General features: G+C 36.6%; 2 protein-coding genes across 2 annotated transcripts in view; both read right to left on the bottom strand.

The window, feature by feature from the left end:
* LOC115633562 overlaps positions 1-17,243 on the bottom strand; it is a 49,869-nt gene extending 32,626 nt beyond the window's left edge. The window contains exon 1 of the mRNA XM_030531018.1: positions 16,868-17,243. Within this exon, the coding sequence (XP_030386878.1) occupies positions 16,868-17,243 (376 nt within the window). The remainder of the gene's footprint in view (positions 1-16,867) is intronic.
* A 3,155-nt stretch (positions 17,244-20,398) lies between these two features.
* The window catches only part of LOC115633561 (trichohyalin-like), a 158,848-nt gene continuing 151,253 nt past the window's right edge, over positions 20,399-27,993 (bottom strand). The window contains exons 6-8 of the mRNA XM_030531017.1: positions 26,151-26,471; positions 20,872-21,314; positions 20,399-20,410 (exon numbers count right to left, since the gene is read on the bottom strand). Of these exons, the coding sequence (XP_030386877.1) occupies positions 20,399-20,410; positions 20,872-21,314; positions 26,151-26,471 (776 nt within the window). The remainder of the gene's footprint in view (positions 20,411-20,871; positions 21,315-26,150; positions 26,472-27,993) is intronic.

Raw genomic sequence — 27,993 nt, 5'->3', positions numbered from 1 at the left:
AGGCGTTGAAGCCTTTGAGGAACACTACGCTGAGTGCTCAGGACCAAGGAACGTATTCACCACAATGATGGCGGCGGCAGCTAAAATTAGTAAAAGGGCATTTTCTGAGCAAGAAGAGGAAACCGCAAGCTTACGCGCTTCGAAGAAAATGAAAGGATCTGAGACCGATGTAGACTGCTTGATATGCAAAACAAAAGTTCCGGCAAAATTTTATAAAATTCATTTGAGAAGCTCAGCTCATAAAGACACTGCTTTTAAGCAACTAGATGGCAACAAGAACGTCCTTGTAATTTCACCAACAAGCAATTTCCCATGCAAAATTTATCGCATTAAGGGAGAACGTGAAAATATAATAGACGCAAAAGAAATTTATAACCACACGAAGCAAGATATTAAAACTCTGCTCGAACTACGGTTCAATGACCATAATGCTATTAAGTACAGCTTAAAACTGTTCGGTGAATATGTTAAAAATTCAGAGGAAGGAACTGTTGCGTCGTTAAAGCACTTTGCCACTACATTAAATAGCATCTATAATATCGATGAAATTGATGCTGAATTAGATAAAACAATTGAAAATCTTGCTTTATCATCAAGTGAGTTTCAAGAAAAAGATAGTGGATGGGAAATTCAAAAATTTACATATTTCGAAATGGTAGTTAAGAAATTGGAGCACATTCGAGCTTCATCGTACTGCCCGCTGCCATCCAATATCAGAACCAAAGGAGCAATAACAAATGTTATGAATAATGATGCATATTGCTTTAAATGGACCGTTTTAGCGGCAATAAGGTTTCGCAAATATCCTGAAGAGCCTCTGAATTTGTTAACAGCTACAAAAACATATAGGATAAACGACATATCATCAAACAAAATAACATATGAACGGGAGACATTGGATTTTACTGGAATGACTTTTCCTGTTGATAGAACAGATATAGCTCGTTTTGAAACATTGAATCGCAAATTCAGTGTTAATATCTTTGTTTTGGAAAAACGCTCTGATGGAAGTTCGAAGGTCGTTGGACCATCCTATCATACGAAGCAGAAAAAAGAAATTCATATAATCAGTACCATTATGCACTGATAAGGGACACAAAAAGACTCCTAAAGGCACAGTGTAACCAAAGGCTAGTAACTGCTAATAATGAATATTTAAAAAAATTTTAATCCAGCACAGGATAAGGTTTTTATAGCCTGTACCCAAAGGGTGAACGGCTATACTAGTTTTGTGCGCATGTATGTAACACACAGAAGGAGGCGTGGCAGACCCCACAAAGTATATATATTCTTGATCGGGATGAGAAGACGAGTCGATATAGCCATGTCCGTTTGTCCGTCTGTCCGTCTGACCGTCTGTCCGTCTGTCTGTATGAGCGCAAGGATCTCAGTAAGTACAAGAGCTAGGATAACCAAAATTGGTATCAAGGTTCCTATAAGCCCTAGGCAGAACGAGTTTGTCTATTTTTTCTGATACACCCCCCCACTCCCCCGCAATTCGTATTTTTTCTTATAACTTCCGTAATTCTCGGAATTTTAAAATCAATTTTGGTAGGTACATCCAGTTAGTACTAATGTGTCCGTGTGCCAAATTTCATCATGATAGGTCAATTCTGAAGAAAGTTATAGCCATAAGTAAAATCGCTGCTCATGCGCTGCCTGCAGCTCTGTCGGCAGCGCTGCCCGCAGCTGTTGTTGTTGTTGCTGCTTTGGTTCAACTTTGTGCTGCATACATACACGCATATAAACACGCATAGGTACGTGATGTAAATGTATGCTGTAAAAACTGAACATAAACATGTATTCTAATTTAATTTAATTAATCATTTTAATTAATTAATTCATTCTTTTTTTTTAATAATTTAATTTTTTTTACATTTTTTTTTTTTAATTTTTCATTTTTGTGGAGAGTACAGGCTATTTTACTGTCGGGCTTGCTCGACTGTAGCGTTCTATCTTGTTTTAGCATATATTGATGCTAACAATTTATATGGTTGGGCTATGTCCCAAGAACTTCCTATTTCCGACTTTCGCTTCTTAAGTACCTATGAAATACGATTATTAAATATTTCAAATCTTTCCGATAAAGAAGCCAACGGTTATACACTTGAAGTGGACTTAGAATATCTCAAAAAAGTTCATGATAAACATAATAGCTTACCATTCTGCCCAGAAAATAAGATACCCCCTGGTGGGAAACATAAAAAATTATTAGCAGACTTAACTAATAAAAAAAATTATATTATTCATATTAAGCAACTTCAGTTGTGTCTCCAGAATGGTCTTGAATTAACAAAAATTCATAGAGTACTCACTTTTAAACAAAGCCCTTGGCTAAAGCCGTATATTGACCTGAATACAGAGCATAGGAAAAAGGCGAAAAACGACTTTGAAAAGAATTTTTTTAAATTAATGAACAATGCCGTTTATGGTAAAACCATGGAAAATGTCGAGAAACGTCGAGATGTTAGACTAGTGAGTAGATATGAATCAGCTCAAAACTCTGTGGGTTAGAGACAACTTGTAGCTATGCCGAATTGCCATAGCATTGAAATATTTAATAATGATTTAGCAGCAGTAGAACTTTCTCAACTAGAAATAGTATATGATAAGCCGATTTATATAGGATTCACAGTTTTAGAACTTTCAAAATGGTTGATGTATGAATTTTATTACGAATTTCTTACTACCGTATCAGACACAATTAAAATAGTATACATGGATACCGACTCTTTTATTACATCTTCAACCGTTGACATATATGAATTAATTAAACAATATCCTGAAAGATTCGATACATCAAACTATAATGAAAGAAATAGATTCGGAATATTACCTGCTAATAACAAGGAACTAGGTTTAATGAAGGATGAAAATGCTGGGAATATAATGAAGTCCTTCGCGGGTTTGAAAGCAAAAGCTTATTCATATATCGTTGAAACAACAAAAGAAATTGATAGTGAAATTAAAAAAGTAAAAGGTGTTAAGAGATCTGTTGTAACAAAATTAAATCATTCCGATTATATTGAATGTATCCGAAAAAGGAAAATATTTTTGGGACAGCAAAGGGTGATAAGAAGCAGGGCACATACTCTTTATACTGAAATTGTAAATAAAGTAAGTCTAAATTATAAAGATTATAAGAGGTATATTACTGAAGATAGAATTAATACTTTAGCGTGGGGTCATTATAAAATTGACTTGAATCCAAAAAACAGAAATTTTTAAATTGTATTTTATATTTAAAACATAGCATTTTATATATTTATAAGCATCAATGAACTGTATATGTATTGTATATGTAAATAAACTTGTATTTAAACAAATAAATAAATTATTGAAAAGCAATTGTCTTTGTTAATCAATTTTTTTATTAATGCTCTTATTAAAATATATTTTTCTTAGCGATCCATGAATTATGGCTTTCATCGAAACCTAACCATTTTACCAATACCTTATTACCTTTAGTTGTCAAAATTTTCTCAACGAGATAAGCATTCTTATCTTTAACCTTTTGAAGTTCATACTCATAAAATGAACCCTCAATGAATTCCTTGTTATAATCTTGTAGCGTATACGTCACTGGAGAAGTTGACTTAACTTTTTTTACTGTAAATATTTCAGTGGTCCAGTTTGGTTCATAACCTTTTTCGAAATGCCCTTTGTATTTACTTATTCGAACCGAATCTCCTACTGAATACTTGTGCGACGGAAATACTTTAGGATAATTGTACACAGTATTTAAAATAAATTGTTAATTTTGCTTTCCAACAGAAGTGGGTTTCATTTTAATCGTCCTATGATATGTGTTGTTATACTTTGATACTAAATCTTGTATTCGATCTATCCATCTATTGTTTCCTTGCATACTAAACATTCTCCACATTAGATTTTTAGGAATTACATCTGATCTCAAAAAACATTTGTAACTGCTGATACGATGTTCTCAGCAGTTTTTTTTTACTGGTTCTACATAAGCAAATTTTGAGAATGTGTCAATGACAGTGAGCAAGTAGCGGTATCCATTATTTGATTTTTGAAATGGAATCATTTCAACTAAATCAATTTGCCAAGTATCATTTAATCCTTTTTGTACAAATTTGCGTCGAGTAAAGTTTCTTCTAGCTTGTTTATGAATTTCAAAAACAACTTGTTCTTTACTCATTTTAAATTGCTTATTTATATACTTAAATTAATGTCTCTCTCCTATGTTGCTTTTGTAAAACTGTTTGCTTATACACACTAACATCATGTTTTATTTCCTTACACATCTTTTTACAAATTTCAAAACATATGCGAGTTAAATCTATTTGGACATCTTGCGAATATGAAGCATTCAATTCGCTTAAATGTATTTCATATTTATTAAGCTCTACACATTTAGGAATTATGTGATTGTGATAAATAAAAGAAATCTGCTTTTGTAATATCGTATTCCAGCACAAAAATGTTGTTATCATTACACCAACTCTTAAAAACGATCTCCATATTTCATATCAAACTCAACTTTGTTACCATACTGGTTCAACGTCATAATACACTGTCTATCATTTTTTCTAAATTTAAAATTACATTTTATTGTCTACAACAGAGGGTGGTCTATTATAGTATCAGGCATTAAAAACTCGTATTGATCAAGTTTTAGTTGAATATACTCCTTATAGGTTAGTAATTGAATCCACTCCTCTTTTTCTAATCCAATTCAGTTATTTTTGTTTTGTTGAATCCAAACGATAGGAGTAAATTTTCGGCTTGTAGAAAATCCACATTTTAACTTTAGATTATGTATTATGTAATATTCGAAACCAAAAATAATTTCATGATCTTGTTTTTTTTTTTGGAGTTCTTATTGCATTTGCTTGTTAGCTGATGATCCATTTTATTTGAAAACGTCTAACGAACTAACTAGAAAAAGTCTTTGCTGCCTCTATATAAAGAGTCTTTGATATAATAAAAGGAACTCAGTATTGAAATTGTCATCAAGTCGAAATGTTAAAAATCGATAGAAATTCAAGCGTAGCAGTGGATTTTCAATATGTGTATGGAAATAATAAGCAAATCTTTGTTAAGGAATTGGCATTCATGCAAACTGGTTCAGTGCTACCAAATTTTTTTCATTTTAAACCTCCATATGGTACTAAGGAGCTGGATAATGATGTTAGGAAAACGCTGTACATAACCCCGATGAATATAAATGGACTAGACTGGTCTTCTGGCAATATATCATATTTGAACCTTGGAGACATACTATCGCCGCTAAATAGTTTTTCTACAGTCATTGTACGAGGAGAAATTAAAAAACAGTTTTTACGAAAATATTTGACGACTAATATTGTCGATGTTGATATGGGAAAAAGCTTATCATGTTTCCCAAACTATTTTACTAATTGTAGAATACATGCAAAACTAACAACCAAATGTGCACTCAATAATTTGTTTAAGATTTTTGTATTCCTAGAAAATTCTAATTACGAAATATATGAAATTTAAATTACAAAATGTTTGTTCAATTTGTACACCCGTTTACAATGCTAATTAGTGGACCTTCAGGATCTGGAAAAACCACTTTTTTAAGAAATCTTCATCGTATGAAACCGTGAAAATAAGTGAAAATATTAATCGAGTCATTTGGTGCTATGGAGAAGAGAATGCAAGACCTGATTTTAATAATGTGGAATATTAAAAAGGTGTTTCTGATTCTTTTGAAAATTATGAAAATGAGCCTGTTCTAATAATATTGGATTACTTAATGATGAATTGTTTACTAAAGGGTCGCATCTTAGAAATTTATCTGTTATAGTGGTAACACAAAACATATTTCATAAATCTTCACATACACGGGATATATCATTAAATACTAAATACATAATTGTTTTTAAAAATCCCCGAGATAAACTGCAATTTCAATACTTAGCTCGGCAAATTTACCCTGAAAACCCAAATGAATTAATGAGAATATATAAGGAAGTAACAGAAGAACCACATGGTTATTTACTTATCGATCTTACTCAACGAATGAACGACCTTCTAAGGTTTCGTACAAGTATTTTCAGTGCAGAATTCTCATATTGCTACTGCGATATAACTGAAAATGGTTTACAAAAAGAGCCTAAAACGGCTGAAAGCGAACAAGCATATGTTGTACTAGCAGGTATTGCCCGTCTTAACCCGGCTCAATATGTTTCCAATTGTATTTATTTTGTGTGTGCATAACCTACCCATATGTTTTCACCTTAAAGGTTATCAGTAGGAAGGCATTTAAGGTATTTGAATGAACATTTTCTGTTCTTGACAAAAAATTTTTCAGTAGTCGTTACATTTTTGTTCTTGCCAAACTATTTCGTTAAACGAACATGACCACTATAACTAATATTTTTTTAAACTCGTTTTCCCCCCGTTGGAGCTAGAATTTTCCAAAAGCCTTTCTTAGTGTGCTCCTACACTATGATGGATACTATGAAACGATACTTGAGTCCAAATTTAAATTCACATTTGAGTCTTTTCGTGCCATATTGAGTCAATACGGCCACGCACAAACTCGGAAACACGGCACTCGTGTCAATGCCGTGCAGCGCTGAGCCACGATCAAAAAGCACTGGCACCGATACCATCAAAATATCGAAGTTTGAATGCAATAAGCAGAATATTTAAATAACAAAATCTAATTATTTATTGAGATCAATAAGAACAAATCATATACATACATACATACATACATACATCTGCCCGCAATGCGAAGCAGAATATGCGTAGCTCCATTATTCGGTTTCTGCTTTACTTTCGCTTACGCAGTCGTTGCCTAGCGACGGTAACGACGGTAACTGTAACATTTTGGCGTTTTGCTTTTGCAATTAACATTAAATGGTCAAAACGAAAGAAGAAGAGCGAGCTAATGACTTGCAGTTGTTGTTGTTTTTAGAGCATTATTTTATTTACAATCAAACAACTCTGTTCGATTGCCAAATGTATACATTAATACGAATGTACATACATGCTATATTCATACACAGGCATACATACATACATATGTATATATGTTTCTCTTTACTTTTTCAACCGTACGTAGAGAACCGCACACATAGACACGAACTGTTGCTTGTTGTGTGTGAGTGTGTGTATGTGATGTCCCCAACTATTTGATATTTGTTGTTGCTGCATAAAGTTATTAATGAACACACTAATGCCAAATGCACTAAACAAAGAAAAAATTACTGTTAAAAATGTTATATAATTTTCAATTAATTAACATTTCTTGCTCTGTCAGTGCAAGACGAATGTACATACATACATATGTAGATACATATGTACATAGATGTGCACATACATATGTATCTATGGACATTCACACATTAGTGTCTCACATTTTGCTTTGGCTATTTCAATCGTTTGCACGCAACTACACGAACAGCTGTTTGTATGTGTGTGTGTGTGTGTGTGTGTGTGTGTGTGTGTGTGTGTGTGTGTGTATGTATATGTATATTTATTTGTCCCCAACTGTTTGACATTGTGTATTGTTTGTTCTGCCTGCTTTTGTATGCATATTTTGAAAATCCTTGAATGCAAAGTTGTAGATTTAGTTACGTAGATTACATTATCCAAATTTTAAATTGATCGGACTAAATTTATAACACAAACTTTTCATTTGAAATAATGAATAAATATTAAAACGCCAATAATTCAAGCTCCAACACAAATTTCGAAAATCTAAGTATGCAGTTTTGTTTGTTTTCTTTAATTGATTTTAGAAACTAAGTTTTAAGTCGATCGGTTGAAAAATGCGGATTTTTCAAACAAACTTTGGAGCTACTTTTCCCCCTTTTGGAGCTCGAATTTTCCAAAATCCCTTCTTAGTGCTCATCTACACCATGATAGGATACTTGAGCCCAAATTTCAGCATCCTAGCTTTTACCGTGTGGGCTGTGGGCTGTTGACGCGGTTTCCTTTTGTGTCCCAAGAAAACCCCAATAATTCAAGCTCCAACACAAATTTCGAAAATCTAAGTATGCAGTTTTCTTTGCATTCTTTAATTGATTTTATAAACTAAGTTTTAAGTCGATCGATTGAAAAATGCGGATTTTTCAAACAAACTTTGGAGCTACTTTTCCCCCTTTTGGAGCTCGAATTTTCCAAAATCCCTTCTTAGTGCTCATCTACATCATGATAGGATACTTGAGCCCAAATTTCAGCATCCTAGCTTTTACCGTGTGGGCTGTGGGCTGTTGACGCGGTTTGCTTTTGTGCCCTTTTTTACAGGAAAACTCCCATATTTTAGGCCCCAAAAAAAATATCAAAAAACCAAGTATACAGTTTTTCTTGGAATTGTTCTGAGAGTATACAAACTAAGTTTAAAGTAAATCAGATGAAAACTGTAGATTTTTCATACAAACGTTGGAGCCTGTTTTCCCCCCTTTGGAGCTCGAGTTTTCCAAAATCCCTTCTTATTGGGGACCTAGACTATGAAAGGATACTTGATTCCAAATTTCAGCTTCCTAGCCCTTACCGTTTGGGCTGTGCGTTGATCACCAATCAGTCAGTCAGTCAGGACAAACTGTTTTATATATATAGATGTTCTGAAAAAGGCTAACTCTAAATTAAGAAAAGCAATAATAAGCCATACCGGAAATGACCTTATAAAAACATTAGTTGAAATTGTATTTAACACTTTAAGTGGAAACAACAATTTAAACGGCAAGCAACTCAACCATCTGAAACGGTATAAAAATGTACTACGTAAGATTTCGTGCCCAAAACGCTCAATAAATTCAAAGAGAAAAGTTCTAATACAAAACGGTGGGTTTCTTCCAGTTTTAATTTCATCTTTACTTGGAGGCATTTTTGGAAAGGTTTTAGAAAATGTTTAAAAACCATAACCGATTAACTAAAGTAATAGTTTTACATCCTAACACATATCACAAACTCTTGCATGACGAAACGGGAGAAAATTTAATAAATAGAAAGCTGTTACCTATTTTTCTGACTAAAAGGCTCAGTGATTTTGACAAGTGGATAAAAATAAGACAAGAACTCAACATTTACTTAAATAAAAAAAGGAAGCCAATCCCGAGCATTTTGGCTGAAAGGCATAAGGAGATGTATGAGAAAAATTTAAGCGAATTATCCAACACAAACCAAACCCAAATAGATGAAATAAACTATACGAATCCAAATGAAACAATAAATTTAAATTATTCTGAAAATTTAAAAGAAGAAAATGAAAATCAGATGCCTTCATTGTCGGACGAGCCTGAAATTGACGCAATAACAAGAAAGAGAAAGTATGACGCTGTATCAGAACATAGTCCACAAAAACAATCCTTCAAGAAGTTAAAACCGATAATTACGTTAAAGAGCAAGCATCAATAGAAAACAATCGCTCTTAAAGAAAAGCTGAGCAACTACAAAAAGAAAAATACTAGCATTAGTCTTGACTATGCTAAGGATAAAGAAATACTGCGTAAATCGAGTCGTAAAACAAACCCAGTTCAAATTGGTAAAAATAAATTAAATTGGATTTCTTATCATTAATTCATATACTATTACAAATGTCTTATTTAAATGAGTTCTTTATCACAGTCCTAAGCAATAATTCTATGAATGTCTTTCCTGATAATGTGAAATGTGCATTTACAAACATAATACATTTTCCTGAAAATATAGGCGAAGATTGGGAGGTTGGTATAACCGATATGTATTTGAGTCAACTGCCCCTACATGATACCACTTTGATTGATAAAATTTCGAACGTGACCACAACAACCGGGTTGTTATTTATTTATACAGACATAATAAAACCACGTTGTGTGGGGGATAAAAGAACACGATGCCTTCGGATATTTTACTATAATGGAATTACTCAACAAATACAGTTTAAAAATGTGGAATACTACCCACTTGAAATGTCTTGTATCAAGGATATTTCCATTTTAATTACGGATTCGCGTGGATACAAAATTGCATTTGAGGCATCTTCTACACCAATTTTTGTTACTCTTCATTTTAAGAGGAAACGGGAAATACTATAAATAATAATGTCCTAAGCAGATTTGGGCTCAGAAACTCATCAAACAACATGGAGAAACTTTATCAAGAATATTATCGTAATCAGTGTGGTGGCGGTCTTAGCCATATTGGTACACTATACGTTACGCCCAGAATAGTACAACAAGGAAGAGGAATCGGAAATTTTTTTAGCGGCCTGTTTAAATATTTAAAAACCACTCTTTTACTCAGGTTTAAATGCAATAAAAGATCAAGCATTAGAAACGGGTAAAGCAGTAATAAGTGATTTGGGTAGAAAGCCTTTGCGGAATATAGTAAAGGAGCAAAGTCAAATTGCATTTCAAAACCTATCTACCAAAGCAATTAATAAAATGAAGAGAGCGCAAGATGGGGGCGGAAAAAAGAATAAAAAGAGGTTTGCAGTACGAAAGCGAGCTCATTTTAAACCAAGTCAACGGAGACGTTATACAAAGAAAATATCCGCCAAAAAGAAATATTCAAATAAACACCCTATATCGGACATATTTACCAAAACAAAATGAAAAATCTCATAGAATGTATGAAAAGTGAACTTGATTTATTTGAACCACATCCAACACAAATCAGTATTTTGCGTACTGAGGAGGTTTCATACAATCCTATCGCGTCATTGGATGGTACAAGCTCAATTGAGTTCGTATGCTTGGGTAATGGAGAAACTTGTAGAGATTTATCAAGTCTATACTTAAGACTAGTAGTACAAATTAAGGATGGACAAGGCAAAAACTTAACTGATGATTCTGTTACTGTAGTTAACAATATATTGCACTCAATATTTAGAAGTTCAAGCGTATATTTAAATAATACATTAGTATCACAAAACGACAATAATTATCATTATCGTGCATATCTTCAAACTATTTTAAATTACGGTAGTGATGCTAGCAGAAGTCATTTAGCAACTCAAGGATACTACCCCAGTTATTCAAACAATAATAATACTATTGATGGCACTTCAACTATTAAAAATATTTTCCAGAAGAGCAACAAAGTTGAATTATATGGCAAAGTTCATGGAGACATATTTAATCAACCCAAGCTGTTATTAAATAATGTAGATTTACGCATTATATTTAATATAGAAAAAACGGCATTCTATTTGATGGAAGAAAACACCGAATCCACATTAAAAATATTAGAAGCACAAATATTCATGAATCATATCACTGTTAATCCAAGTGTTCTATTAGCACACCATCATGTCCTACAAAGCAAAAATGCGTTGTATCCTTTTAATAAAGTAGAAGTAAAGTCATTTACACTTTATCCTGGAAATAACACACTATCAATTGATAATGTTGTAATTGGACAGTTACCTAATTTTATTGCCTTTTGTATGGTGAAAAACAAGACATATTCAGGAAATAGAGCATTGGATCCATTCAACTTTGAAAATTTTAAAATTCAAAGATTTAATCTTCTTGTCAATGGAGTACAAATTCCATCGCAAGCCTCAGAGTTTGATTACTCAAATCCAACAAACAGCCAGAGCTCACGTGCATATAACATGCTTTTCAGAGCTAATGGTATAAATCATTTTGATAGAGGACTTCAGATTTCTAAAGAAATGTTTGATAAAAGCACTTTTATATTAGCATTTGATTTAACAGCTGATCACTCAAACTCTACAGTCTCTTCCAATTTAATTTCTCAAGGAACAATACGAATTGAAGGGCGCTTTGCAGATCCGTTATCTGAAGCGGTTACATGCCTCGTTTATTGTGAATACGATTCAATGCTTGATATTGATAAACATCGAAACGTGAAAATATTTATATAATAAATTAAAATAAATCTAAAAATGAATACTCTTCAAATCGAAAGTTTCCTAAAAGTAAACTCATCAACAAGACATATATTTGGAGGAGTTTATCCATCAAATAAGCTACCAAAACAAATACTGAAAAGGCCATCACTAATTGTAGCCAACACTGATCCTTCAAATAAACCTGGTGCTCACTGGGTTGCATTTTACTTTGATAATAACAAACAAGGAGAGTTTTTCGATTCATAAGGTCAGTATCCTGAAAATAATGATTTTGTAAAGTTTTTAAAAAATAATTGTGACAAATTTAAATATAACAAACAACAAATCCAGGGATATTTTTTAAATACCTGCGGTCATTACTGTATGATGTATGCCTTACATAAAAGTTTGAGAACTTTACTGTGGAAGGCAAAACGTAGTAGAGAACACAACACTGCACAATTACAAAAGACGTCTTCTTTATTCGGTGACTCGTCAGAGACTGAGCTCGAGCGAATTGCTCGAGCTACAGGGTACAGCGAGATCGGGAAAACAGCTGATAGGGTTGCCAGAGTTCTGATGTATCTACTTATCCTACTACAACTCGGCCATCCTGACAGCCGGATCTCCTGATCCCGGTGTGTTACATTTTCTTAAATTTATGTACAATTTCAGAATTTTCTTATATCTAAATTTTACAATATGTGTCTTAATGTCTAAATTTATTGACGATATTATACAATATTCTTAAATTATTTTCTTTTCCCTATCCAGTGTCGTATGTTTTGAACACTCCAAACACCCTTGTATGGGTTTCGAGAAACTTGAAAATTCTCTACATCTTTTAACAGAAACCTGTCGTTTCGCAACACTTTTGCTATTTCATATGGTCCTTTGTTTTTGGGAATCAGCTTTCTAGCAGCCCCTACCGTGCAATCGAAATTTTTTACCATTACGTAGTCTCCCTTTTTATAGCTTCGCGGTTTTCTCTTCGACTTGTTATAATATAATTCATTGTACGACTGTGAACGTTTTTGGGTTTCTTTAACTTCATTTCTGATTCTTTTGGAACTGCCTTTATAAACCGTATTGTTAACTTCTTCCAACTTTTCTCTGAGCTCGTCTAATATATCACCTTTCTGCTCTACGCCGAACAATACCTTACTTGGAATCTGTTTAATGCTACGATGGAGTGTGTTGTTAAGGGAGTATTCAACTTGTTCGACTACTGAGTCCCAATGTCTGCCCTTATCTGGTTCAGTCAACTTCGAAATCATTGGACCTAAACTCCTGTTTATCCGTTCAACTTGTCCATTTGCCTGTGGAGATCCAGTCGCTATCATAATATGTTTAATATTCAAACCAGTCAGAAACTCTTCAAACTCTTTGGACGTAAAACAACTACCCCTGTCAGAAACTATGCATTTCGGTCTGCTATATGCTCTAAAATAATCTCTTAACGCTTTCATGACCTCTTTTGTATTCGTTGTTTTCGTTGTGTATAGTCTAACGAATTTCGTGAACCCATCTACAATCAAGAAAATATGTTTATTTGCCCTGCCTGTAGCTACTGGTCCGTAATGATCAATATGTATTAACTGGAATGGTTTATCCCCTTTTGGTATGCTATGTAAAAGTCCCTCCGTTTTTCCACTCTTTGGCGAAAATGCCACACACTTCAGACAATTTTCAATATGATTGCTGCACTTTTCCTTAAGATTTGCGAACCAATAACTTCTCGAAATAATGTCCATCATTTTGTCCCTGCCAATATGGCCCAGTTCATTATGATATTTGTGCAGTACATGGCTTTCCATATCTCCCGGTACGTAAAAGAGTAACCTATCGTCGTTTGTTTTCCTATAAACAATCCCGTTTCTCATCTCGTACATTTTGTGCTCATTTTTCTCTAAAATTTTTTTAATCGTTTGTATTTTTGGGTCTCTTGCTTGACAGATAACAAGATTGTCCTCAAAACTATTTGTCTCCACTACCAAAATATTTGTGCATCTGCTTAACGCGTCTACATGTTGCATTCTACTCCCGGCTCTGTGAACTAGCTCATAATCGTAGTTTTGCAGTTCCAATGCCCATCTAGCGATTCTAGGATTTAAATCAACCTTGTTCAATGTAAGGGTTAAAGAGTTGCAATCTGTGACTATTTTGAATCGTTTCCCGTGTAGGTAAATTCGAAATCTCCGTATGGCATAAATTATCGCCAATGTCTCTAGCTCGAAACTATGATATTTTGACTCTGTCTCTGTTGTACGCTTAGAAAAATAAAATATTGGATGCGTTTTCCCATCGCTTTTTTTCTGCATGAGTACCGCTCCGAAACCTAATGAACTTCCATCGCAATGTAATTCGACTTCCTCCTTATAATCGTAAATGGCTAAAATAGGAGACTGCATTAATTTGTCCTTAAGAGTTAAAAAACATTCTAATTCTTTTTCCTCGAATGAAAATGGTTTGTCTTTTCTCAAAAGATCATATAGTGGCTTGGCTAAAACCGAGAAATCTTTAATAAAACGCCTGAAGTATGAACACAAGCCAAGAAAGCTTTGGACTGTTTGCACCTTATCAGGAACTGGAAAATTTTTAATCGCATCTAAACCTTTGTCTTCTGCCCTTATGCCTTTACTTGATATGCGAAAGCCTAAATATTTTATACTCGATTGCATAAGCTCGCATTTATCCATCCGTAATTCTAGTTTGTTTTGAACTAATCGTGTGAAAACTTCCCCCAGTGTATTTAAGTGTTCCTTCATGTTTGTGCTCGCCACCATGATGTCATACATATAGACAATAACCTTACTTTCTCTAATTAAATCATCAAAAATCTTGTTCACAAAACGCTGGAATACGGCTGACGCAATTTTTATCCCAATTGGCATTCTTAGGAACTCATATTGGCCTAGTGGAGTTACAAAGGATGTATATTTCACCGATTCTTCATTAACAAAAACATGGAAATACCCATTTTTAAGGTCTAATTTTGAAAATATGGTTTTATTTAGGAGCCTATCTAATAAATCGTCTATTAATGGCATTGGATAGTTGTCCTTTATTAGCACTTTATTCAATTTACGAAAATCAATGCATAGTCGTAAATCGCCCGTCTTCTTTTTAACTAACACAATGGGTGAAGCATACTCCGATTCGCTTGGCCGGATTATTCCCCCTTCTAAATACTCGTCTAGCATAGCCTGGAGTTTTTCTTTCTCTGAGTAAGAGAGCCGTCTTGGTGAACATCTAAAAGGTTTTGAGTTTTCCAAACAAATTTTCATTTCACTCCTAATCATCGGGAAATTTGGCTTTTTTGCATTTAAATAAGTCTCTTCGAACATTTTGACAAACCGACCCTTTGTTTCGAGATCTACATTTTCACCGCAGTTGTAATATGTCATTTGATTGTCGACTATGTTAATATTAAACATATCTTTCTCAAAGCTATCCATCATGGATACGCCTGCATTGTCAGTTTCATAAATTAGCTCATTAACCGATTCAACGCCTGACAATTGTTCAGCAACAGTTTTATTTCCCAAAATTTGATCTTTAACAGTCTTAGCATCTAACAGTCCCCTACTAGCAGTTTTATTACGTAACAATTGGTCTTCTACAGTCTCATCCCATATTAATTTTCCATTAAACGTCTCATCCCGTAACATTCTTTTACATCTATGTTGCCTATCATTAATATTGCTAACCGCTTGATTTGATATTTTCTTTGCTTCTCTTTCGATTTTTATAGGGGCCGCTGCTCGCTGATCAGCTTCATTCGAAAAAAGTTTCGAAACGCATGGATTTTCTGCTTTGTATGCCGAACCAACATTTTCATTGTCTCTCGATAACCCCGTATTCGTTACATGTATTTTTTTAATTCAATAGTTGCAAGGGTGTCTGGACTAATATTCAAATCCATCGCATTCATAAAATCCCTGCCCAATACAACATCATGACTCATAGACTCGTTCGCAACAACAATTAAATCAAAATTTATTTTCAGTAATCCTTTAAACATAAAGCAAGAAATCTTTCCAAAGACATTTAACTGGCTTTTATTCAGCCCAAAGTATGAATTATAAACTAAATCTAAAGAAATTTCATTTGGTATGCATGACCTTTTTACAAAAGAAATGGCGCTACCAGAGTCTATGAGGCATTCTGTAATGAGGGCATATTTAATATTATTTAAAAAGTGTATTTTAAAATACCTTACATATTTATTATCGCTCAAACTCTTCTTCTGCGATCACTGCGCCACAAAATGACCCATCTGACCGCAAGCGAAACATGATCCGGCTGTCCGCTTTGGCTTGCGGCAATCTCTGGCAAAATGACCCTTTGAGTTGCAGTTTCGGCAGCGCGAATCGTAGCTGGCCCCAGACATGGACGATGTCTCCCTGTTTGCGCCACCTGCTGGTACCTGCTTTGAGAGGCGCACGTTGGCGAATGCCTTCTGCAACTCCTCCGGCCCAGTGAAGCGTTGTATGCGAGCCTGATCGCGCAAGCTCTTTGATGGGATGCCTTTGATGATTTGCTCCATAAGCTCATCTGTATCGACGTTGATGGACTGCGCCAGCACCAATTTTTCCTCCATGTACATGGCAAACCTCTCGTCTTGGTGCCATTTGCGCTGCTCAAATTTGCGTCTTATTTCTGATTTTGATGTTTCCTCTCCAAAAGCCATAATTAGCTGATCGCAAAGCCTATTTATGGGCTGAAGCATACGTGTTGAATTTGAATGTAGCCAGCGTTGAGCGTTTCCCTTCACCTTGGCAATGAACAACATGCGAAGACTGCAATCATCTAATTTGTAAATCTGGGCGATGTTCTTGAGCTGATTTACTCAAATGCGCGCACAAGAGTTGCCATCAAATTCAACAGAAGCTTCTTTTGCGAAAGCGAATGCAGTTGATATATTTTTCACTGTCTGGCATCTTTCGTATTCGCTCACTCGTTGCATCTCCATTTCGTTGGTGTTTAAGCTGCTGCTGACGTCGACGTTGTGTGTGTTGCCGTTATCGGTGTCAGCGTCGGCTGCTCTGTCGCTATTGCCATCTTCACTGGTAGTTTTACCGTTACTGGCGTCGTCGTTGCTTGCTATGCCGTCCCTTTGGATGTTGCTGGCGTTGCTATGGCTCGCCGCTTGACGCGTCATATTTTTGCCTGCCTCCGTTCGAAATTGTAACAGCAACATTTTGTTCGCATTTACTTCTGCTTGCAAATTCTTTATAATTTCTAGAAGGTCATGCGACGCCGTGGTCACGCCATCTTGGTTGTCATGCTGCGGCTGGCAGACGACGCTCGGTTCTTGCTGCTGCTCCAAGTAGACGCTGCACTCGGCCTGTAAGACTTGGGCTTGCTCATCGCCGGAGCCCTCGGAAATGTAGTCTGTGTCTGCAGTTGGAGCGTCGCCGAGGAGCTCCGGAGAAATCTGGCCAAGACGAGCCATTAGTTCCGCCTTCGTGCCACTTGTCGGCAAACCAAGGACGGTTAGCCACCTTTTTAATTGGGTGACCGAAAAAATGTTGAAATTGGTACTGTTCATGGCGTTAATCCCACTTCTGAGTTTGTGGAAGGCAAAACGTAGTAGAGAACACAACACTGCACAATTACAAAAGACGTCTTCTTTATTCGGTGACTCGTCAGAGACTGAGCTCGAGCGAATTGCTCGAGCTACAGGGTACAGCGAGATCGGGAAAACAGCTGATAGGGTTGCCAGAGTTCTGATGTATCTACTTATCCTACTACAACTCGGCCATCCTGACAGCCGGATCTCCTGATCCCGGTGTGTTACATTTTCTTAAATTTATGTACAATTTCAGAATTTTCTTATATCTAAATTTTACAATATGTGTCTTAATGTCTAAATTTATTGACGATATTATACAATATTCTTAAATTATTTTCTTTTCCCTATCCAGTGTCGTATGTTTTGAACACTCCAAACACCCTTGTATGGGTTTCGAGAAACTTGAAAATTCTCTATATCTTTTAACAGAAACCTGTCGTTTCGCAACACTTTTGCTATTTCATATGGTCCTTTGTTTTTGGGAATCAGCTTTCTAGCAGCCCCTACCGTGCAATCGAAATTTTTTACCATTACGTAGTCTCCCTTTTTATAGCTTCGCGGTTTTCTCTTCGACTTGTTATAATATAATTCATTGTACGACTGTGAACGTTTTTGGGTTTCTTTAACTTCATTTCTGATTCTTTTGGAACTGCCTTTATAAACCGTATTGTTAACTTCTTCCAACTTTTCTCTGAGCTCGTCTAATATATCACCTTTCTGCTCTACGCCGAACAATACCTTACTTGGAATCTGTTTAATGCTACGATGGAGTGTGTTGTTAAGGGAGTATTCAACTTGTTCGACTACTGAGTCCCAATGTCTGCCCTTATCTGGTTCAGTCAACTTCGAAATCATTGGACCTAAACTCCTGTTTATCCGTTCAACTTGTCCATTTGCCTGTGGAGATCCAGTCGCTATCATAATATGTTTAATATTCAAACCAGTCAGAAACTCTTCAAACTCTTTGGACGTAAAACAACTACCCCTGTCAGAAACTATGCATTTCGGTCTGCTATATGCTCTAAAATAATCTCTTAACGCTTTCATGACCTCTTTTGTATTCGTTGTTTTCGTTGTGTATAGTCTAACGAATTTCGTGAACCCATCTACAATCAAGAAAATATGTTTATTTGCCCTGCCTGTAGCTACTGGTCCGTAATGATCAATATGTATTAACTGGAATGGTTTATCCCCTTTTGGTATGCTATGTAAAAGTCCCTCCGTTTTTCCACTCTTTGGCGAAAATGCCACACACTTCAGACAATTTTCAATATGATTGCTGCACTTTTCCTTAAGATTTGCGAACCAATAACTTCTCGAAATAATGTCCATCATTTTGTCCCTGACAATATGGCCCAGTTCATTATGATATTTGTGCAGTACATGGCTTTCAATATCTCCCGGTACGTAAAAGAGTAACCTATCGTCGTTTGTTTTCCTATAAACAATCCCGTTTCTCATCTCGTACATTTTGTGCTCATTTTTCTCTAAAATTTTTTTAATCGTTTGTATTTTTGGGTCTCTTGCTTGACAGATAACAAGATTGTCCTCAAAACTATTTGTCTCCACTACCAAAATATTTGTGCATCTGCTTAACGCGTCTACATGTTGCATTCTACTCCCGGCTCTGTGAACTAGCTCATAATCGTAGTTTTGCAGTTCCAATGCCCATCTAGCGATTCTAGGATTTAAATCAACCTTGTTCAATGTAAGGGTTAAAGAGTTGCAATCTGTGACTATTTTGAATCGTTTCCCGTGTAGGTAAATTCGAAATCTCCGTATGGCATAAATTATCGCCAATGTCTCTAGCTCGAAACTATGATATTTTGACTCTGTCTCTGTTGTACGCTTAGAAAAATAAAATATTGGATGCGTTTTCCCATCGCTTTTTTTCTGCATGAGTACCGCTCCGAAACCTAATGAACTTCCATCGCAATGTAATTCGACTTCCTCCTTATAATCGTAAATGGCTAAAATAGGAGACTGCATTAATTTGTCCTTAAGAGTTAAAAAACATTCTAATTCTTTTTCCTCGAATGAAAATGGTTTGTCTTTTCTCAAAAGATCATATAGTGGCTTGGCTAAAACCGAGAAATCTTTAATAAAACGCCTGAAGTATGAACACAAGCCAAGAAAGCTTTGGACTGTTTGCACCTTATCAGGAACTGGAAAATTTTTAATCGCATCTAAACCTTTGTCTTCTGCCCTTATGCCTTTACTTGATATGCGAAAGCCTAAATATTTTATACTCGATTGCATAAGCTCGCATTTATCCATCCGTAATTCTAGTTTGTTTTGAACTAATCGTGTGAAAACTTCCCCCAGTGTATTTAAGTGTTCCTTCATGTTTGTGCTCGCCACCATGATGTCATCCATATAGACAATAACCTTACTTTCTCTAATTAAATCATCAAAAATCTTGTTCACAAAACGCTGGAATACGGCTGACGCATTCTTTATCCCAATTGGCATTCTTAGGAACTCATATTGGCCTAGTGGAGTTACAAAGGATGTATATTTCACCGATTCTTCATTAACAAAAACATGGATATACCCATTTTTAAGGTCTAATTTTGAAAATATGGTTTTATTTAGGAGCCTATCTAATAAATCGTCTATTAATGGCATTGGATAGTTGTCCTTTATTAGCACTTTATTCAATTTACGAAAATCAATGCATAGTCGTAAATCGCCCGTCTTCTTTTTAACTAACACAATGGGTGAAGCATACTCCGATTCGCTTGGCCGGATTATTCCCCCTTCTAAATACTCGTCTAGCATAGCCTGGAGTTTTTCTTTCTCTGAGTAAGAGAGCCGTCTTGGTGAACATCTAAAAGGTTTTGAGTTTTCCAAACAAATTTTCATTTCACTCCTAATCATCGGGAAATTTGGCTTTTTTGCATTTAAATAAGTCTCTTCGAACATTTTGACAAACCGACCCTTTGTTTCGAGATCTACATTTTCACCGCAGTTGTAATCTGTCATTTGATTGTCGACTATGTTAATATTAAACATATCTTTCTCAAAGCTATCCATCATGGATACGCCTGCATTGTCAGTTTCATAAATTAGCTCATTAACCGATTCAACGCCTGACAATTGTTCAGCAACAGTTTTATTTCCCAAAATTTGATCTTTAACAGTCTTAGCATCTAACAGTCCCCTACTAGCAGTTTTATTACGTAACAATTGGTCTTCTACAGTCTCATCCCATATTAATTTTCCATTAAACGTCTCATCCCGTAACATTCTTTTACATCTATGTTGCCTATCATTAATATTGCTAACCGCTTGATTTGATATTTTCTTTGCTTCTCTTTCGATTTTTATAGGGGCCGCTACTCGCTGATCAGCTTCATTCGAATTTGTAAATCTGGGCGATGTTCTTGAGCTGATTTACCCAAATGCGCGCACAAGAGTTGCCATCAAATTCAACAGAAGCTTCTTTTGCGAAAGCGAATGCAGTTGATATATTTTTCACTGTCTGGCATCTTTCGTATTCGCTCACTCGTTGCATCTCCATTTCGTTGGTGTTTAAGCTGCTGCTGACGTCGACGTTGTGTGTGTTGCCGTTATCGGTGTCAGCGTCGGCTGCTCTGTCGCTATTGCCATCTTCACTGGTAGTTTTACCGTTACTGGCGTCGTCGTTGCTTGCTATGCCGTCCCTTTGGATGTTGCTGGCGTTGCTATGGCTCGCCGCTTGACGCGTCATATTTTTGCCTGCCTCCGTTCGAAATTGTAACAGCAACATTTTGTTCGCATTTACTTCTGCTTGCAAATTCTTTATAATTTCTAGAAGGTCATGCGACGCCGTGGTCACGCCATCTTGGTTGTCATGCTGCGGCTGGCAGACGACGCTCGGTTCTTGCTGCTGCTCCAAGTAGACGCTGCACTCGGCCTGTAAGACTTGGGCTTGCTCATCGCCGGAGCCCTCGGAAATGTAGTCTGTGTCTGCAGTTGGAGCGTCGCCGAGGAGCTCCGGAGAAATCTGGCCAAGACGAGCCATTAGTTCCGCCTTCGTGCCACTTGTCGGCAAACCAAGGACGGTTAGCCACCTTTTTAATTGGGTGACCGAAAAAATGTTGAAATTGGTACTGTTCATGGCGTTAATCCCACTTCTGAGTTTGTGGAAGGCAAAACGTAGTAGAGAACACAACACTGCACAATTACAAAAGACGTCTTCTTTATTCGGTGACTCGTCAGAGACTGAGCTCGAGCGAATTGCTCGAGCTACAGGGTACAGCGAGATCGGGAAAACAGCTGATAGGGTTGCCAGAGTTCTGATGTATCTACTTATCCTACTACAACTCGGCCATCCTGACAGCCGGATCTCCTGATCCCGGTGTGTTACATTTTCTTAAATTTATGTACAATTTCAGAATTTTCTTATATCTAAATTTTACAATATGTGTCTTAATGTCTAAATTTATTGACGATATTATACAATATTCTTAAATTATTTTCTTTTCCCTATCCAGTGTCGTATGTTTTGAACACTCCAAACACCCTTGTATGGGTTTCGAGAAACTTGAAAATTCTCTACATCTTTTAACAGAAACCTGTCGTTTCGCAACACTTTTGCTATTTCATATGGTCCTTTGTTTTTGGGAATCAGCTTTCTAGCAGCCCCTACCGTGCAATCGAAATTTTTTACCATTACGTAGTCTCCCTTTTTATAGCTTCGCGGTTTTCTCTTCGACTTGTTATAATATAATTCATTGTACGACTGTGAACGTTTTTGGGTTTCTTTAACTTCATTTCTGATTCTTTTGGAACTGCCTTTATAAACCGTATTGTTAACTTCTTCCAACTTTTCTCTGAGCTCGTCTAATATATCACCTTTCTGCTCTACGCCGAACAATACCTTACTTGGAATCTGTTTAATGCTACGATGGAGTGTGTTGTTAAGGGAGTATTCAACTTGTTCGACTACTGAGTCCCAATGTCTGCCCTTATCTGGTTCAGTCAACTTCGAAATCATTGGACCTAAACTCCTGTTTATCCGTTCAACTTGTCCATTTGCCTGTGGAGATCCAGTCGCTATCATAATATGTTTAATATTCAAACCAGTCAGAAACTCTTCAAACTCTTTGGACGTAAAACAACTACCCCTGTCAGAAACTATGCATTTCGGTCTGCTATATGCTCTAAAATAATCTCTGAACGCTTTCATGACCTCTTTTGTATTCGTTGTTTTCGTTGTGTATAGTCTAACGAATTTCGTGAACCCATCTACAATCAAGAAAATATGTTTATTTGCCCTGCCTGTAGCTACTGGTCCGTAATGATCAATATGTATTAACTGGAATGGTTTATCCCCTTTTGGTATGCTATGTAAAAGTCCCTCCGTTTTTCCACTCTTTGGCGAAAATGCCACACACTTCAGACAATTTTCAATATGATTGCTGCACTTTTCCTTAAGATTTGCGAACCAATAACTTCTCGAAATAATGTCCATCATTTTGTCCCTGCCAATATGGCCCAGTTCATTATGATATTTGTGCAGTACATGGCTTTCCATATCTCCCGGTACGTAAAAGAGTAACCTATCGTCGTTTGTTTTCCTATAAACAATCCCGTTTCTCATCTCGTACATTTTGTGCTCATTTTTCTCTAAAATTTTTTTAATCGTTTGTATTTTTGGGTCTCTTGCTTGACAGATAACAAGATTGTCCTCAAAACTATTTGTCTCCACTACCAAAATATTTGTGCATCTGCTTAACGCGTCTACATGTTGCATTCTACTCCCGGCTCTGTGAACTAGCTCATAATCGTAGTTTTGCAGTTCCAATGCCCATCTAGCGATTCTAGGATTTAAATCAACCTTGTTCAATGTAAGGGTTAAAGAGTTGCAATCTGTGACTATTTTGAATCGTTTCCCGTGTAGGTAAATTCGAAATCTCCGTATGGCATAAATTATCGCCAATGTCTCTAGCTCGAAACTATGATATTTTGACTCTGTCTCTGTTGTACGCTTAGAAAAATAAAATATTGGATGCGTTTTCCCATCGCTTTTTTTCTGCATGAGTACCGCTCCGAAACCTAATGAACTTCCATCGCAATGTAATTCGACTTCCTCCTTATAATCGTAAATGGCTAAAATAGGAGACTGCATTAATTTTTCCTTAAGAGTTAAAAAACATTCTAATTCTTTTTCCTCGAATGAAAATGGTTTGTCTTTTCTCAAAAGATCATATAGTGGCTTGGCTAAAACCGAGAAATCTTTAATAAAACGCCTGAAGTATGAACACAAGCCAAGAAAGCTTTGGACTGTTTGCACCTTATCAGGAACTGGAAAATTTTTAATCGCATCTAAACCTTTGTCTTCTGCCCTTATGCCTTTACTTGATATGCGAAAGCCTAAATATTTTATACTCGATTGCATAAACTCGCATTTATCCATCCGTAATTTTAGTGTGTTTTGAACTAATCGTGTGAAAACTTCCCCCAGTGTATTTAAGTGTTCCTTCATGTTTGTGCTCGCCACCATGATGTCATCCATATAGACAATAACCTTACTTTCTCTAATTAAATCATCAAAAATCTTGTTCACAAAACGCTGGAATACGGCTGACGCATTCTTTATCCCAATTGGCATTCTTAGGAACTCATATTGGCCTAGTGGAGTTACAAAGGATGTATATTTCACCGATTCTTCATTAACAAAAACATGGAAATACCCATTTTTAAGGTCTAATTTTGAAAATATGGTTTTATTTAGGAGCCTATCTAATAAATCGTCTATTAATGGCATTGGATAGTTGTCCTTTATTAGCACTTTATTCAATTTACGAAAATCAATGCATAGTCGTAAATCGCCCGTCTTCTTTTTAACTAACACAATGGGTGAAGCATACTCCGATTCGCTTGGCCGGATTATTCCCCCTTCTAAATACTCGTCTAGCATAGCCTGGAGTTTTTCTTTCTCTGAGTAAGAGAGCCGTCTTGGTGAACATCTAAAAGGTTTTGAGTTTTCCAAACAAATTTTCATTTCACTCCTAATCATCGGGAAATTTGGCTTTTTTGCATTTAAATAAGTCTCTTCGAACATTTTGACAAACCGACCCTTTGTTTCGAGATCTACATTTTCACCGCAGTTGTAATCTGTCATTTGATTGTCGACTATGTTAATATTAAACATATCTTTCTCAAAGCTATCCATCATGGATACGCCTGCATTGTCAGTTTCATAAATTAGCTCATTAACCGATTCAACGCCTGACAATTGTTCAGCAACAGTTTTATTTCCCAAAATTTGATCTTTAACAGTCTTAGCATCTAACAGTCCCCTACTAGCAGTTTTATTACGTAACAATTGGTCTTCTACAGTCTCATCCCATATTAATTTTCCATTAAACGTCTCATCCCGTAACATTCTTTTACATCTATGTTGCCTATCATTAATATTGCTAACCGCTTGATTTGATATTTTCTTTGCTTCTCTTTCGATTTTTATAGGGGCCGCTACTCGCTGATCAGCTTCATTCGAAAAAAGTTTCGAAACGCATGGATTTTCTGCTTTGTATGCCGAACCAACATTTTCATTGTCTCTCGATAACCCCGTATTCGTTACATGTATTTTTTTTAATTCAATAGTTGCAAGGGTGTCTGGACTAATATTCAAATCCATCGCATTCATAAAATCCCTGCCCAATACAACATCATGACTCATAGACTCGTTCGCAACAACAATTAAATCAAAATTTATTTTCAGTAATCCTTTAAACATAAAGCAAGAAATCTTTCCAAAGACATTTAACTGGCTTTTATTCAGCCCAAAGTATGAATTATAAACTAAATCTAAAGAAATTTCATTTGGTATGCATGACCTTTTTACAAAAGAAATGGCGCTACCAGAGTCTATGAGGCATTCTGTAATGAGGGCATATTTAATATTATTTAAAAAGTGTATTTTAAAATACCTTACATATTTATTATCGCTCAAACTCTTCTTCTGCGATCACTGCGCCACAAAATGACCCATCTGACCGCAAGCGAAACATGATCCGGCTGTCCGCTTTGGCTTGCGGCAATCTCTGGCAAAATGACCCTTTGAGTTGCAGTTTCGGCAGCGCGAATCGTAGCTGGCCCCAGACATGGACGATGTCTCCCTGTTTGCGCCACCTGCTGGTACCTGTTTTGAGAGGCGCACGTTGGCGAATGCCTTCTGCAACTCCTCCGGCCCAGTGAAGCGTTGTATGCGAGCCTGATCGCGCAAGCTCTTTGATGGGATGCCTTTGATGATTTGCTCCATAAGCTCATCTGTATCGACGTTGATGGACTGCGCCAGCACCAATTTTTCCTCCATGTACATGGCAAACCTCTCGTCTTGGCGCCATTTGCGCTGCTCAAATTTGCGTCTTATTTCTGATTTTGATGTTTCCTCTCCAAAAGCCATAATTAGCTGATCGCAAAGCCTATTTATGGGCTGAAGCATACGTGTTGAATTTGAATGTAGCCAGCGTTGAGCGTTTCCCTTCACCTTGGCAATGAACAACATACGAAGACTGCAATCATCTAATTTGTAAATCTGGGCGATGTTCTTGAGCTGATTTACCCAAATGCGCGCACAAGAGTTGCCATCAAATTCAACAGAAGCTTCTTTTGCGAAAGCGAATGCAGTTGATATATTTTTCACTGTCTGGCATCTTTCGTATTCGCTCACTCGTTGCATCTCCATTTCGTTGGTGTTTAAGCTGCTGCTGACGTCGACGTTGTGTGTGTTGCCGTTATCGGTGTCAGCGTCGGCTGCTCTGTCGCTATTGCCATCTTCACTGGTAGTTTTACCGTTACTGGCGTCGTCGTTGCTTGCTATGCCGTCCCTTTGGATGTTGCTGGCGTTGCTATGGCTCGCCGCTTGACGCGTCATATTTTTGCCTGCCTCCGTTCGAAATTGTAACAGCAACATTTTGTTCGCATTTACTTCTGCTTGCAAATTCTTTATAATTTCTAGAAGGTCATGCGACGCCGTGGTCACGCCATCTTGGTTGTCATGCTGCGGCTGGCAGACGACGCTCGGTTCTTGCTGCTGCTCCAAGTAGACGCTGCACTCGGCCTGTAAGACTTGGGCTTGCTCATCGCCGGAGCCCTCGGAAATGTAGTCTGTGTCTGCAGTTGGAGCGTCGCCGAGGAGCTCCGGAGAAATCTGGCCAAGACGAGCCATTAGTTCCGCCTTCGTGCCACTTGTCGGCAAACCAAGGACGGTTAGCCACCTTTTTAATTGGGTGACCGAAAAAATGTTGAAATTGGTACTGTTCATGGCGTTAATCCCACTTCTGAGTTTGTGGAAGGCAAAACGTAGTAGAGAACACAACACTGCACAATTACAAAAGACGTCTTCTTTATTCGGTGACTCGTCAGAGACTGAGCTCGAGCGAATTGCTCGAGCTACAGGGTACAGCGAGATCGGGAAAACAGCTGATAGGGTTGCCAGAGTTCTGATGTATCTACTTATCCTACTACAACTCGGCCATCCTGACAGCCGGATCTCCTGATCCCGGTGTGTTACATTTTCTTAAATTTATGTACAATTTCAGAATTTTCTTATATCTAAATTTTACAATATGTGTCTTAATGTCTAAATTTATTGACGATATTATACAATATTCTTAAATTATTTTCTTTTCCCTATCCAGTGTCGTATGTTTTGAACACTCCAAACACCCTTGTATGGGTTTCGAGAAACTTGAAAATTCTCTACATCTTTTAACAGAAACCTGTCGTTTCGCAACACTTTTGCTATTTCATATGGTCCTTTGTTTTTGGGAATCAGCTTTCTAGCAGCCCCTACCGTGCAATCGAAATTTTTTACCATTACGTAGTCTCCCTTTTTATAGCTTCGCGGTTTTCTCTTCGACTTGTTATAATATAATTCATTGTACGACTGTGAACGTTTTTGGGTTTCTTTAACTTCATTTCTGATTCTTTTGGAACTGCCTTTATAAACCGTATTGTTAACTTCTTCCAACTTTTCTCTGAGCTCGTCTAATATATCACCTTTCTGCTCTACGCCGAACAATACCTTACTTGGAATCTGTTTAATGCTACGATGGAGTGTGTTGTTAAGGGAGTATTCAACTTGTTCGACTACTGAGTCCCAATGTCTGCCCTTATCTGGTTCAGTCAACTTCGAAATCATTGGACCTAAACTCCTGTTTATCCGTTCAACTTGTCCATTTGCCTTTGGAGATCCAGTCGCTATCATAATATGTTTAATATTCAAACCAGTCAGAAACTCTTCAAACTCTTTGGACGTAAAACAACTACCCCTGTCAGAAACTATGCATTTCGGTCTGCTATATGCTCTAAAATAATCTCTTAACGCTTTCATGACCTCTTTTGTATTCGTTGTTTTCGTTGTGTATAGTCTAACGAATTTCGTGAACCCATCTACAATCAAGAAAATATGTTTATTTGCCCTGCCTGTAGCTACTGGTCCGTAATGATCAATATGTATTAACTGGAATGGTTTATCCCCTTTTGGTATGCTATGTAAAAGTCCCTCCGTTTTTCCACTCTTTGGCGAAAATGCCACACACTTCAGACAATTTTCAATATGATTGCTGCACTTTTCCTTAAGATTTGCGAACCAATAACTTCTCGAAATAATGTCCATCATTTTGTCCCTGCC

Source organism: Scaptodrosophila lebanonensis, unplaced genomic scaffold (assembly GCF_003285725.1).
Source record: "Scaptodrosophila lebanonensis strain 11010-0011.00,11010-0021.00 unplaced genomic scaffold, SlebRS2 tig00001445-arrow-arrow-pilon, whole genome shotgun sequence".
NCBI classification, from domain to species: Eukaryota; Metazoa; Arthropoda; class Insecta; order Diptera; family Drosophilidae; genus Scaptodrosophila; species Scaptodrosophila lebanonensis.
The sequence above is the reverse complement of the archived record's forward strand: the minus strand, read 5'-3'. Positions and strand labels throughout refer to the sequence as shown.